This window comes from Telopea speciosissima, chromosome 4, assembly GCF_018873765.1.
Source record: "Telopea speciosissima isolate NSW1024214 ecotype Mountain lineage chromosome 4, Tspe_v1, whole genome shotgun sequence".
Classification (NCBI taxonomy): domain Eukaryota; kingdom Viridiplantae; phylum Streptophyta; class Magnoliopsida; order Proteales; family Proteaceae; genus Telopea; species Telopea speciosissima.
The window spans coordinates 18,852,509-18,867,539 of record NC_057919.1 but is presented as its reverse complement, the minus strand read 5'-3'; the positions used below and the strand labels follow the sequence as shown (position 1 = coordinate 18,867,539).

Below are 15,031 nucleotides of genomic sequence, written 5' to 3'. Positions count from 1 at the left end.
TTGTTATTTCCCTAATATCTCTCGTTGAATTCCAAAAGTTTGGAACTTGATTTGATTAAAATAGAGTTTAGTATAATATGTAGTAGTGAATATTTTATATATCTATATATATTTTAAAATTCCTAAGGTTAGAAACTTGGAAAAATGATTTAATCCCTTGAAATGACATTCTATCAAATGTATACCAATCGATGATTCTATTCTATATATACTTCGAGATCATTTTTTGTGACAATTTTTTTCTTTGGGTGAAATTCTAGTGACAGTTACCAAATAATGATTTTGCTTCAAAAAATATCGTGGAATTCAAAAAAAAAAAGAGAAAAGAAAAAGTAATTCCACCTAGAATCATAGAATTGAGAGCGAAAGTGTTACTAATCAGTACCTTAGTTGTCTTTCCAAATTCAGAATCAAGTATTGAATTGGTATCCTTCGATTCCGTTTCAATTTTCGATTTGAACTGTGTGGAATCGATCGAAATCATAGGCTTAGAATTGAGATTACTAAAAATTGATCCGATTAAACAATTATAGGAAAACCATATAGAATACACCAAGGGATTAAGCTTAATTAACATTCTAAATTACTAATGTTTTAGTGATTTCAATACTTCTATGTGTGTTCACCAAAAGTTACCAAAAATGCATACCAAACACAACCTAATGAAAGTAAATATTATTTTATGTTATGAAAAAGGCTTATACAAAAAATAATAATAATAATAATTTGAAGGAGTAATTTTTCTTTCTCCAGTGGTGATGTGAAATCTTCTTAATTGGAAAAAGTGCATACCTAGCATTGGCAGTTCAATCATCCAATGAGTTGATATAGAAAACACGTTCTTACATGCGAATTATTTTTGTCCTTCCGATTGGAATCATTATGCATGCGATGATAAAGATGCAAGCGGATTCCGTTCAAACGGTCAAGAGCTTCGTCTTCACATAAGCACGTGTTCTCGTTAGTTATGTCGTCTTATCTCGTGGTAGTCTATGTTGTGCTGCGTAAGCACGAAAAAAGCCACAAACAAAAAAATCACAGTAAAAGTGCAATTAAAGTTCAAACGGTAAAAGTAAAAAGGGTAAGTTAAAGTGCAGCGACGTAATATCGTAGGAGACAGTTTTTGTTTTTTAATAAGAAAAATATACTAAATTTGAATCCCAAACGCACACCCGGAGAATCGATCCCATGACCACCTGAGACGAGAGACAGATCAAATTGTTGCTGAAAATATCTGGCTCTCGTTATGCTAGATATTATCAGCAACTGCTGACATGGCAATACGGTGATGAGATGACACGTGTAAAAGCGAAGCCATATGGAATGAGAAGGGAATCACCCATGACCTTCTTCGCTCTTCCTCTCTCTCTCCTTCCCACCGCAGAGCAAGAGCAGCAGCACCGCCCCTTCTGCCGCTTGTTTTCGCCTTTCTTCCTTCCTTCCCTTCTTTCTCTTCTGCGTTGAAAATTGAAACCAATCTGCTCTTCTCCCTCATTCCTTCAAATTTGGCTAAGAAGAAGCTTCGCTTTATCTAGTAAAAGTAATAATGGAAGGGAATCTCAGTCAAGGAACGCCACCGCCGCCGCGGGATCCGGCCATGGAAGAAGATGGTTGCAGAAGAACGGCGATTCGGACAAGCTCCGAGACTTCTGCTCTCACAGGTGACAATTTCAGAGGAGCTCTTGTGGAAGATGAAGAGATGGATAGCTTGGTAATATACCGTCACTCTATTCTCCATTGTTCCTCTTCTTTCCCGCTTCTTTTGTTCTTTGAGATTTCTTTGAGTATGGATCGGATGGTTTATCGTCTGTTGGTCACTTGTTGCTAGTGTCTTTCTGGCCTTTGCTTTTTGGGGCTTCCAACGTGAAGCTGCGAAGTTACTTTCTCTATGAAATCTGCCTAAACTGGGAAGTTTTGGTCTTCCATCATTTTGGATGATCGAACTCTGCTTGAATAGAAGAACTCGAAATTTCTGTTAATTTGTACTCTTTACGTTTCTATGGTACGCAGCGTTCTTTTTCTGGTTCTATCTCCATGAACACTGTGAAGCCGATCAAACCTTGGCTGCCTCGGGCCTTATTAGGAAACGATACCGTTTACTAAAATAGAATTGTTTTCTTCTACTTCTTCTTTAATGTTTTAAATGCTTCGTCAAAAATTGTTCATCGATGATGATCACTAAATTTTATAAATGCACATCTGATAACATACAAGGAAGTCCAAATCAAGTTGATCTAGCAAGAGCAGATTCGTCAAAAAATTGTCATCCGTTAGTACTTTGAACTAAATATAATTTTTTGTATAATTCTAGCAAGGTTTACCTCCTTACAGAAAATAGTAAATATTTTCACATGTATTTGTATTTGTTGCCTCAAAATTTTATCTTCTTCTCACATTGTTAATCTCGGGCTTTCAGATGTCAGGATCTATATTCACAGAATGGACGGATGAGAAGCACAGCCTGTACCTCAATTCCATGGAAGAGTTGTTTGTAAAACAGCTAAATGACTACAAATGTTGTTCCAACTCAAAGAATAAAACAATGAATCGAAACAACCGTGTCACATCTGGCCAGGTCTGAAGCTTGATTCATTCCTTTGGTATATTCCCCAGGGGTGTTATTCCTGAAATCTTTCTTGTTATTCTGTCTTCTTTCTTATCTCTTTACAGTTCAAGGTTTTTCGGTATGGCTGCTGGCAGAAGATTAATTTTGAAAGAACTCAACCTCAGCCAAACATGACAAACGTTGCCACTAAGCGTCACGGTCTTTCGATAAATCCTTGGATTCAGCATTTCAGGTTATAGAAGGAAACAATTCGAATATTGATTTGAATTTAATTTTCTTGTCTCTCTCTTTACAAGGGAATGATTTGAATTGAGATTGAATCCAGCAATGACTCTTATCTCTTAGGAGTCCGTTGGCTCTCTCAACAGCCTTTTGGTTGATTTTCTTTCCTTCTCTGAATTCCAAGATATTTGCTGTGTAATTGAGATCCTTGAGATTCTTGCCAATCAATTGTGCTGGCCTTCCATAGTTGTAGAAGACGGTTTGAGCTGTTGGATGGGATTTGAAGGTATTCAAATCAATATTTGAATTGTTTCCTTCTATACAGGTGTGCTGGCAAACAGGGAGAAGTAAAATCAGCAATTCCAGAAGAAAATGGTTCACTATTTACTCAGGATGTCCCCTTGGAAAGGACAAGCAGAACGTCCTGTGGTAGGGTTACAAGTCCAAAGCTGATCCCTGCATATCGGACACAATTTCTTCATCAGGACTCTGTTGAGAGCAATACAGGTGGGTTTAGGCTGTAATTTTGTTATTCTTCCTTTCTTTTGACAAGTACACTACGAGTTTTTAACTGCTAACTGTTGCACCTTATTAACTGCTTAGTCTACAAATTCCATTCTGCTTGCAATTTTTACGATGTGTTGTTGATAATAACTATGTCCACTTTGAAGAGAGACAGATAAATCGCAACAAATCACAGGGTTATTAATTTAAGATCACTAACATGCCATTTGAAACTAAATAAGTTCGTTATCTTGAAATGGTCATAAGAAGTTTTGTATTGCAAACAATGAAATGTATCTCTATGCTTGAACATCACTACTAAGTGATATAAATCAGCTATGTTCGTTTTAATTGTCTAGAATGGTGTCTACTGGTAGCTGGAATTGCATATTCTGGTTTCAAAGAGTCTTTTGGACCCAAATGATCTCACTTCAGATCATATGCTTGAAGCAGTGTTTTTATGAATATCACATGCCTTTCGTTCATTAATGTACTGGGGCAGTGGTGCATACTGGTGCAGAGTGAAACTGACAGTTTGATTGCTGGGAGTTTGAGACAAAAAATTTCCAAATTGAGAAGAATTTTGAAGATGTTTGAAGAGGAGATAAAGTTATTTGAAGAAATGATTTCACTCCCCCTCCCCTGCCCTTTATTTTGTTAGATGCAATTGTATCAAACCCAAAAACAATTCTGAGGACGAAGTTTTGGTGCAAGTTTCTTGTAATATCATTGCAACCTGTTGGTTAAGTTGCACTATTGCAACCTGTCGGTTGTGGGTTCAAACTTGGAAACAGCCTCTCCTGCGAAGCAGGGAGTAAGGCTGTATACATTGGCCCCTCTCAGATCCTGCAGTAGTGGGAACCTCGTGCACTGGGATGCTCTTGTTTCTTATAATATCATTAAAAATTTGCCTAGGAGTTAAGTAGTATAATAGCATGGTAGCTTGACAAAGCTGTGCTATAGAAGTATTACTGTATTACCTAATATCATGTATCCATACTGTGTTGACACAAAGTATGGATGGCATAGTGTGATTGATATCTGCATGTATAGTTTCCTTGTGTCCTTCTGTGTTTATGCCTTTTGTGTCTTTACTCTTTACTACCTTTTTCTGGGTTTTACTACAAAATTCCTCCAGTTCCTTGTACGGAAGGAACTACTTTAAGAAGCATCCAATGTGGACTTCTCTCATCACGCTGATCTATTTACAGTAGCTCCTCCATGGACAGTAGACATTTCCTAGTCAACATTCATCCACCTAGGCCAGTGTTCAACCCATTGCTAGGATGTCCAAGCCTAGAGGGCTTTCAGTGGTTTCAGCCATGACGAAGAAACCTGCAAATAAGGCTCTTCTCAATCGCCTACTTTTATGATAGAGATTGTTGGTGAAAGCTAATGGATCATTATGTATCTAATCTATCGGTTAGCCTAAATAACAGTGATGTAGCTGCAAGGGCAATGGATGACCTCATACTGCCACTACTGGAAGAGAACTGCCAAAATAATAAAGACACAAATGTGGGGATAGTGAGGGAGAAGTTATCAACAACTGAGACTATAAAATGTTGGCGTGTGTAATATAGATGTGAATATCTTGTCGGGGTTTCCAAGTGAAGACCTTGTGTCGAAAGGAATCGTTGACCCATCCAAAATTCTAAGGAGAACGACTTAGATCCATGAACAATCTAGAGTGAGTTGGTTTTTGTTTATGTAAAAAATCCCAAGACGCCAGAGTGAAGAGTTAAGATGCTTAGAGACAGACAGTACAAGAACATTGAATGATAAATCATGAGTTGCATCAAAGAGTGAAACGGTCAGTTTTGGTCAGAAGTCCAAAGAAGTCGATTTTCTTCATTATAGCAGTTTATTTGAACAACAGGGCAATCAAATTGGGAGGTTTTAAACAATTGAAACACTTGGAAGATGTTAAATGCCTGATTTACCTTGTCCATTGAAATTCCGTGATTATGTCTCCTTTTTTTTCTTCGTTCCTTTCATTATTTTCTCCAGTGCCCTAAATGGATATTTGTATTATTGGTTTGTGGACTTGACTGCTTTTCTGATGCCTTCCAAATACAACCTGGTGATTATTATCATGTCTGCTCCAATTTTTTTCGCCATAGTGACCACCCCTGATTTTAAAATGCTAAATATAGGATATAAGAAAGAACAATTTATCTGAATTTGATTATTGACGAATTCGTAGCCTAGTACAGTGCTCATAATCTTCTGATCATGAAATCAAATGTTTTTCTTCCAAACATTTGGAAGTGGAATGTACTAAAACCTGAATTTAGTTTAAGATTGAAATGTCTAATAGGAATAGACAGTAGGATATAGAAAATGAAGGACAATGAAGACTATGCCCCTGCTGTTGCGACAATCCTCCAGCACAGCACTTCATAACTCAGGGTCAAGTTTTCTTTGATCAAGATATTTATGTAGATAGGTAGGCCCCGGTTGATTGTGTGGAGCTCCATTCCTCTGAGCCTTATATTGTTGCAGAGCACAAATACGATCCATTACATAAAGCCACTTTTCGAGGAGTGGATGATACCTTTAAAAGATACATGGAGTATAGAAAGACAATTTTATTTCCATATTCTAATATTTTACTTTTAGTTGATCATATATTAAGTTAGGGTTTCTTTCCAGAGATAACTCTCGTCACCACTATATTGAAGGCAATGTACTCTCTTATTGGGAAAGAAATGATCCGATGAAGCTTTCTCCACAACTTAGCTTTCACTTTTCGAAGTAGGACTCTTCTTCTCTTTGGTAGTGAGAGAATTCACAATTTTCTTTCTTAGTGGTCAGTCCAACCCAAGTTTCAATGTATCATCTCTCTGCCCTCTTGCTCCCTTCCCCCTTTCTTTTATTTTTTTTCTTGTGTGCAACCGACTGTTGTGACCTCAGAACAAGTCTACTAAGTACAGTCTCTTCTTTTGGATTCTCCTGCATCAACATGGTTTTGGTTGTGTTCTATTTTGACTGAATGGTCATGATCAATATGCGCAAAGTATTACTTGATTACCTTAACTTTTTCATCCATATCACAAGCTAATAACAAATCAAAGATTTCTTGAAGTCATTCCAACCAGTTTCTTTGCTTCTTTCTTGCTCTTATACGAAAATGATCAATTGTTTGGGTTGTGGCAGAGGTATCAGATCAGAACTTCATTGAAGAAGATCATGATGGAGAGAAGATTAGTAGTGTGTGCAGGACAAAGAGGATGAAGATTGCTGCTGACGTCTCAAGCAAAGATCAAGTAATGTTTAATATGAATTGTTAGGAACCTTATATTCTAGGCATCAATAAAAAATCAAGATCATTTTTATCATGCCATGTTGACGAGTTTAACTTCCATCTACTCTGTTTTTAAGTGCTCTTTCAGGTTGTTCCACATGGAAAGTCTTCTGTAAATAGCATATTATGATGAGAATTGTGCTTGTCTGAGAAAAGAAGAACTGGTAGTAATGGAAATCAGAAAATGATGATAGGTTAGCATGCCCAAAATCTGCACTGCACATTGGTCACGACCGTAATCTGTGTGGTGGCTACAACTTGCAACTGACATTTGAAATTATTTAGTCAAAGAAAAGAAACGGGAAAACAGAAGGGAAATATGAAGCTGAAAGTGGGGCTTGAAAGTTGCTTTAGATGCAAAATGTAGGCTCTTCCAAAAATTGGGGAAGACTTAGATGATGGTAATTGGTTCCTTGCTAGTGTTGCACAGGTATATAAGATTGAGAAAGAATAGATGGCTGGATAGAGTTAGGGAACATCTAACAAACTGTTTAAGCACCAAAAAATAAGTTTTTAGGGTTTCTTTCTGCATCATATTTGCCATTTATTTCAGTTAGAAGTGTATGAATTGAACTTCTTAGTATGCAAAACGCATACTTGTAAGAATATCGTTTCAGTTGGAACTTGATGTAGCGGTGATATTGTCACTTTCCATTTTTCCCAGCACACATATTCTTTTATAAGTTACTTAGGTTTGAGTTGCGGCTTTGAAGTTCTGATATGAGTTCTGTGAAAGTGAAACATGGGGTTGCTAATACCTTGCAGGTTGCATGAAATTTCAACAATGTCCGAGGTTTCCAGCTACATCACAGGTGACTTGAGAACTCATATAGATTACCAGTTTCCAGCTACATCACAGGTGACTTGAGAACTCATATAGATTACCAGTATAGACACATCCCCAATTTACCATGGAAAGATTAAACAACGCGAATTATATTCCTGGTTTATGAGCAGAACTCTTAGTCTGCACTGTTGTTTCTGTGATTAGAAGTTAGCTGTATTAATGTCCAGGTTATGGGCCAAACACTGAAACTTGGGCAGATTCCTATTCAAATCTAGCAGAGCAAAATTCAGATTCGGCGTTGTGTTGGACAACTTGCCGGACTGTTTGCTGGGCTAGTGGTTCCGCACATCTTTAGCACCACATTTTGTCTAAGAGGTACATCATAAGATGTGTTTGTATCAGTTCTCTGAAGTGATTCTGAGAGGTTTCTCTTGATTGATTCTGACCAGGATCATGTTTGGTACATTCCTTCACGAGGTTCCCACTACTACAGGGTCTGGGAGGGACAAATGTAAGCGGTCTTACCTCTTGCTTCATAAGAGGCTATTTCCAAGTTTCGAACCCGTAACCAACTGGTTGCAATAGCACAACTTAAACGTTGTGCCAAAGCTAGCCCATTTCTAAGAATCTGCAAAATCACTCTAGAAGATAAAAAATAACTCCAAATGATGTCTTCCTTTAATTAGGTAGGGTTCTTTTCATTGTTTTTGCCTTTTTTTTCTCTCTCCATATTTTGGAATAAATTTGGTGAGTCCTTTGACAAATTGGCCAATACATATGTATCAAGTATTTTATATGTTATACTTTTCTGTCACTCCCTTTTAAAGTGTTGCTTTCAAGTTTCAAATGCCATGCATTTCTATCGTTTCTTATCTACCCAACTTGAGAAAGTGATGGGTGTAGGTAGCGTTGAGGTTACTCTGTTCTTTTATACATACAGGTTTGATTCTAGGAAGTAAACTCAAGTCCCTTCTAGTAGCCATTTGAGCTTCTTGTTGCTTACGGTGATGCTGATGACATAGTAAATTGATATGGTTTAAAATAGACATATCTTAACAGAATGATAAGAAATGGCGGTAATATAAATATGGACATCAACCATATTAATTGGTGAATTATATTGAAAATATTCCATCAAGACTAAGTTTATGCGGAAGAAGTCAAATAATTTCTTATTTATAACAGAAGCTTAGTTGTTAAAATTTGAAGGAAGAAAGAAACGCACGGTGCTGAAGTGTAGATTCCAACGTGTCTCATCTTGCATAATGAGATGTGGGGCTCACAGTGACACACACTCCTTTTGCTCTGTTTTAATTCATGTGGATGATATCATTCTGCTGCCATTAATGTAGCGTTTTAGCTGTAACTCTCACAGATTATACCAAGCATGATTGAATCCCAGATAGTCCAGTTTGACAATCATCTTCTCCATTCTGTATGCTTCTTAGCTGTAAATTTGTGTTTTGTCTGAGTAAAAAATTTTGGTATATTTTATTTCTATGACCAAAATGAAATAATTCTTGTTCCAACGAAATATTTCTTCTAGTGGGCGAACAGTTTGGAGAAAGGGGAAAAAGAACTCAGCCCGGGAGTTTAGCCTACGCCAGCTCTCCCATGAGTCTATTTCTCTCCTCCTCAAAACAAGGGGGCAGAAGTGTCTTCTTATATGGGGAGGACAGAGATAGACTCATGGAAGTGCTGGTGTAAGCCACACTCTAGGACATAAAACTACTTCTCTGGAGAATTTTTTACCAAATGGGAATAGGTTCTCTGAGCAAACAGGGTTAAAAAGAAGGATCTTTGTCCCCTCCAGTTCCTTGTCTGACCCAGTTCCCTTAATGCCTCTAATAAGTGGGGTGCAATGACCACCCTACCCCTATCCAAGTGGGGTTCACCCACCCTTATTACAGGTACTAGGGGAACTGAGCCGGACAAGGAACTGAAGGTGATAATTTTCCAAAAAAGAATCCCCCATGTCATCCTGAATGGCATCTATTTAATCGTATGATGAGGTATTTTAAAAAACAACCATTGGATTTTTTATTTCTTTACTAGAGCTAGTGGTATGCTATGGGTATGTGACAAAAGACATGTTAAGTACACAAGAAGTCCTGTTTGGCAATAAAAAAACCCTTGGGTATCTCGTATTCTCACTCTGCAATCTGACGATGACATGAACCAACAAAGATGTAGCTGCCTCACGTATTTTCTTTGGTATGCTCTACCTGTACCCTAATTTTCTCCTTCTCTTGTGATTTTCTCTCAATATCCTGCTCCCTTCACCCTCTTCCCCAGTATTAGTTCCCTTTGCCTTCTTTGCCCTCTCTGCTCCCTTCACCCTCTCTCCCTCTATTCCTCTATTTCATCATCTCTTATCCCTTATTCCACTTATTCTATTAATATATTTGTATCATATGTGTATGTATTTACATATCGTGTCTCACAATGATATTATCCAAGCTCATTGTTTTTTCTTCCTGATCTGGCTAGTATGGGCATTTTCATGAATCCATTTGTTGAGTATCAGATAGTCAAAAGACAATCAAACCAAATAAACAAAACAAATGTTTCACGATTTTCATGTCAATCCTAGCTCTGATACCACTTGATGGGATTTAAGTTAAATTCATATTTAAAAGCTAGTCATCAAGGAGAGGATTCTCAAATCCTATAAGTCCTCACATTGGTTTATTCATATTTGATGTGGGAGAGATGATTTGGTTGTTTTCACATGGAACCCCAACATATGGAGGGAGAGATGATTTGAGTGTGTGTGTGTAGAGAGAGAGAGAGAGAGAGAGTTGCTTGCATGGAGAGAATACCATGAAGAGTGGTAGCTTTTCCTTCTCACCTGTGAATACCAAATGCAAAGGATAGATGGCTATCGATACATTAGCGAGAGTTGAAAAGAAGTCCATATTATTCTCCTCTACCATACACAACTACTTTTGTGCTTATATTTAAAATCCGATGGTGGATCTTTAACCTTGCCTCATCCTACGACTAAAAAGGGTATTGAAGTGGGAGATTCTTTCCTACCACGCTTGCTTAGAGAACCCTTTCCCTTAACGATGGGTGGGGGTTGTATAAGCAAAGAAGAGTTTTGAGAAAAAGTTTGTTTTTTGGATGGATTTTATGTTACAGTTACTAAATTTAGAAGGACCAAGTATGAGATCATTGAATTTTCTTCGTCCTTTCAAAGAGAATTATATCATTCTCTTGGAAGAAAATGAATAGATAGAGTCATCACCTAGATTATGATCTATGATTAATGAATATGACTCCAAAGGAGGAATAGGTAAACCAAGAGAAAAGATATTTGTCAGGTTTCAAACCAAGGAATGTCTTAGGCACCTCTATTCATCCGGTTAAAACAACCTTCCTAGTTATTTGGTATTTTTATTAAATAATAAACATTCTCAAAGTAACATATGCATCACATCATAATCCATATATAATATTAAAAATAAATCATAAATATGTGATGTTTAAGGAATTTAAAAAATAAGGAAAGAGAGGAAACATAGCTGAACCTAGCTACGCTACAAAACTTATTATGCACAATCTAACGTAATAAAATATTGAGAAAAAAAAAATGTTGCTTGGTCGCATGCAGCCTCTACCTAGACACAACTCCCCTAAAATTATTGTACTGTCCCCTGCAAAATGAAAAATCACCCCTAATCGATGCTCCTGTGTGTCCCCTCATTGGCCCTGCGATGGTGCAGGGGCCATGCGACAGGGTAGCGTTCTTCTTCCTTAAAATATTATATAACAAAATTATATGAAAAACCTATCTTAGGCTACTATTTATCAGTAAACGAAAAATAAAAATCCTAAATCACAAGCATGTAATTTGCAAGAATGCCTAATATAGAACTAAAACTCTAAATAAGATAAAATATACCGATCCTGACATGTGACTAAGCTTGGTGAAAAACCCATTACCAAAATGATTAGATGAACAAAAGGACCAACATAATCTTTGAATTAGGATCTTCCTCCACAACCACGAGCAATTTTGGATAGGCTTCATAGTCCAAATGGTCAAGCATTCGAGTCTGGAAACGGCTTCTTTGCGGAAGCAAGGGTAAGCCTACGTGTATTATAACTCTCACTGGACCCCGTAGTGGCGGGAGCCTTGTGCACTGGGTATGCCCCTTTTTTTTCCATAGTCCAAATGGACTGCCCCTTTAAGCATTTATGATTCACTCATTTCACCCATAGGGACTCCTTGTGAGAAGTCATCCACCAAATCTACTTCATGATCCTAGCCACATTCATATTTTTAATCCTTTTAAATCCCAAATTGTCCGCATACCGCAAGCTAGCGCCCGTTCTGTCTATTTCTCTCTTCCCCCCTTTGAAATGACTCTTTGACCCTCCTATTTGATGCCCCATCCTGCACCCCCATTGGTGCCATCCGCTAGCTTACCTTACGGGGGTGGTGTGTTTATCCCTCTCCCTAAAAACAAAATGGTTCCCTACCTTTATTAACTTTTTGGCACTTTATGTCAAACAAGTGCAGAGCATTAGATCAAACTTTTTACCATTACTGGCAAAGGCTAGAACATTATTGGCACACTTCCACAAAAGTTCCTCAATTAAGGAGCAGTGTTCAAAATCTAGATATTAAAATGCGAAATCGACTTAAAATGCATTCCAAGAAATAGGACGATCCATGTGTCAGACATAGCAGCAAGTTTCCAAGGATAGTAATCTTTTTTCTTGTCATTTTTCAATGTTAGGGGTATTTTAGTAGTTTTTCATTAATGATTTGTAGACGAGCTTGAGGAATGGGGGCAATCTCCTTGATCAATAAATAACAAAACTCTCAGGCTCAAGGGATACTCATCATCATCCAAGTAGTTTCCAAGGATGACAAAATGAGGTGTTTACACAACTTTTCCCAAATTTTCCATCACTCACATTGTAGGAAGAATTCCTTCTCCATGACCATCAGGATCGCAAGATTGCATTTGGAAGGAATAATTTCGACTCCATAGATTGAGGGTAGGATTATAATAACGACACAAGACTCCAATCATGGAGTCACATCACTGGTGGAGAAGGAATAGGTGAAGGAACTTAGTCCAATTTATTAAAAAAATAGGACCTATCCCATTCACCGTGGGGCAAGAGAGGGCGGGAAAAGGCATCACAGGGGTCTTTTGAGAAAATACTACAACCCTATTAGGGTTTGTGAATCTTAGGATGATGGGTGAAGGAAAACTTTGTCCAAAAAAATATTGTTCAGAACATGTCAGTAGAAAATTTGATGCATATATGACATTTGGTATTTACGTAGGTTCTTCACATTGACCATGTAGAAAGGCCTTACATATGGCTCACGTAGTTTTTATCATTTGGAAAGTGACGTGGCAATTGGAGTGGATTTGGTAAAGTCTGTGTTGGCCATCTGTAAATAATTTAAAATCAAATTCAATAATATAATCCAATGCATTGGCATTTTCATATCTATTTTTAATTATAGTTGTGCTTTTAAATTTTATAAAAAAATTGTTTTTAATAAATTTTTAAAACCTTTTCGAGGTGTGGTCTACTCCATTACGGTTGAATTTGAGCCCCACTTAATCAGCCTTGCAAATTTGAAAGCTGAGTGGAGAAACTTTTGCACACCCTAAAAAGCAAAAAAAAAAAAAAACAAAAGAGAAGCCTTCTTCCATGGATCATGAAGGAAATCAAATCCTTAATAATAAATAATTCGACTCCTCTACTTTTGCCTGCCCCTACTGTCATATGCGCCCCACACACAAGCAAGGTGGAATGTACCGCCTTACTCTTGTCCGAGTGTCTTGCCCGAACGGGGGTAAGGCAGTACTTTCTACCGTGCTTGTGTGTGGGGGGCGCACGACAGTACTGGGCAGGCGGAAGTAGAGGAGTCGTATCCACTAGTTAATGTTCCTTTCACATCCCATCATGGTAATGCTCGTATACGTGGTCCTATATATCTATCAGATGATTAGAAAAAAATCAGTCATGTACCTTACCATGTACCTTAATAGAGACTCTAATGGTTTATCCAAAAAAAAAGAAGATGAATATTATAAATACATATAGTATATATGCCAAAATACAATTTTCATGTATAATTATAAAGATGGAAGAATTCTTAATATTAAACCACGACAAGTTTGGTAAAAAAAAAGGTTGTCTGAGCTGCCAAGGGAGAGTATGTTAGCAACTTTTCTTTTTCTATCGTTCTCTTCTTAATATGAAATGATTTCGCTGCCTTTCTATGTATAAACCATTCTATTGCACCTCACTCCTTTATGTTGCTAGCATAAAGAATCCTCGCCCACCCACGCCCCCTCCCCCTCCCCCTCCCCCCAAAAAAAAAGAAAAGAAAAGAAAAGAAAGAGGATTTGAAGAAGGGTGACGGCATATATTCAACTGGGAATCACACGGTTAGTTGTGGCTAATCCAGGCATTTGGTACCCATCTAATGGTTGTAATTAGTATGACTGATTAATGTTCAGTTTGTGGCTCTTTGTAATCATTACGTAACATAATTATGTAATTATATCCAAAACATTCAAAATATAGTTATTAAATTTTGAATTTTCCTATATTTTGCAATAAAATTCCTTGATTTTAGTATTTTTTGAAAAAATAGGTTTTTTTACTCGACTTGCCCTTAAAAAAATTTAATGACTTGGATGAATCAAACCTAGTCAAAGCAAATCATAATTTTCCATCTTTTTAAATACAATAAGGGGAAAAGAACGCTACCTGGTCGTGTGACCCACATGACTCCTGTGCCTAAACACAGTATCACCCTGCCCCCATAAAAAGGCAAAAATTTCGCCCAGATTGATACTTGCACAAATACTCTGATTGGTTATCACGCGTATGCAGGCTCTAGAGGCCCATGCAAACGATCACTTACCCATAAATCATTGAAAATTAGAAAAATATAGAAACAAATCAGAAAATTGAAAATCTATGAATTTTGATTGTTAGCAAATGGGATAATAAGAGTTACAATAGATATAAGCAGTTATATACTATAACTATTGTCTAAGGACAATTAATGAAGGGGAGGGGAAATTGATAAAAATCGGTAAGTTTTGGATGTCGAGTCACAAGTGACTCGGGAATAGTCAAACCAAGTCTAGTCACTTTTCCAAAGTGGGTGAGTTATGAGTATTCAAGGCTCTTGGCTAGGCTTTTTTATTTTTGTATTTTGACTCGGGTGACTCATCCGAGTCAAAACTCAAGATCTTGTTTTCCAACACAGGTTTTAAGAAGGAAAATAAAGATTCCATTTTGAAAAGGTATGAGTACCATATTTTCAATATTTAAGGTAATTACTTATTATTCATGATTACACAAAGTTTCCTTTCTCTATCGAAAATTGATTTAATTCCCTTCCCTTACTTGAACCTTAGTCGTAGTCTCCATGAGGTCATTAAATAATATTTTGGGGTTAGAGATTGCGGTCTGGTTATGTAGACCCTGTATCAGTGTATATAGGGTCATCAACATAGATGTAATTTTTTATTTTATGGGAGACACGTTACTTTCGCATGCTTCTGTGTGTATCTGAACACAAGAGCCATGCGACCAGTTCTTTTTCCTTATATTTTGGGAAATAGTTCTTGTCTCTCCTTTATCTGAATAA

General features: G+C 37.2%; 1 protein-coding gene across 2 annotated transcripts; it reads left to right on the top strand.

Moving 5' to 3' along the window:
- Positions 1-1,350: 1,350 nt before the first annotated feature.
- On the top strand, positions 1,351-6,797 carry LOC122657363 (cold-regulated protein 27-like). Of its 2 annotated transcripts, none has more exons than XM_043852045.1 (6): positions 1,351-1,711; positions 2,417-2,575; positions 2,671-2,798; positions 3,114-3,295; positions 6,452-6,561; positions 6,677-6,797. In XM_043852045.1, the coding sequence occupies exons 1-6, from the start codon at positions 1,547-1,549 to the stop codon at positions 6,713-6,715; spliced, it is 783 nt and encodes a 260-aa protein (XP_043707980.1). In that variant the 5' UTR covers positions 1,351-1,546; the 3' UTR covers positions 6,716-6,797. The 2 variants fall into 2 exon arrangements, with proteins under 2 accessions (XP_043707980.1, XP_043707978.1); XM_043852043.1 differs by having other exon boundaries at positions 1,352-1,711; positions 6,688-6,797.
- The last annotated feature ends 8,234 nt before the right edge of the window (positions 6,798-15,031 follow it).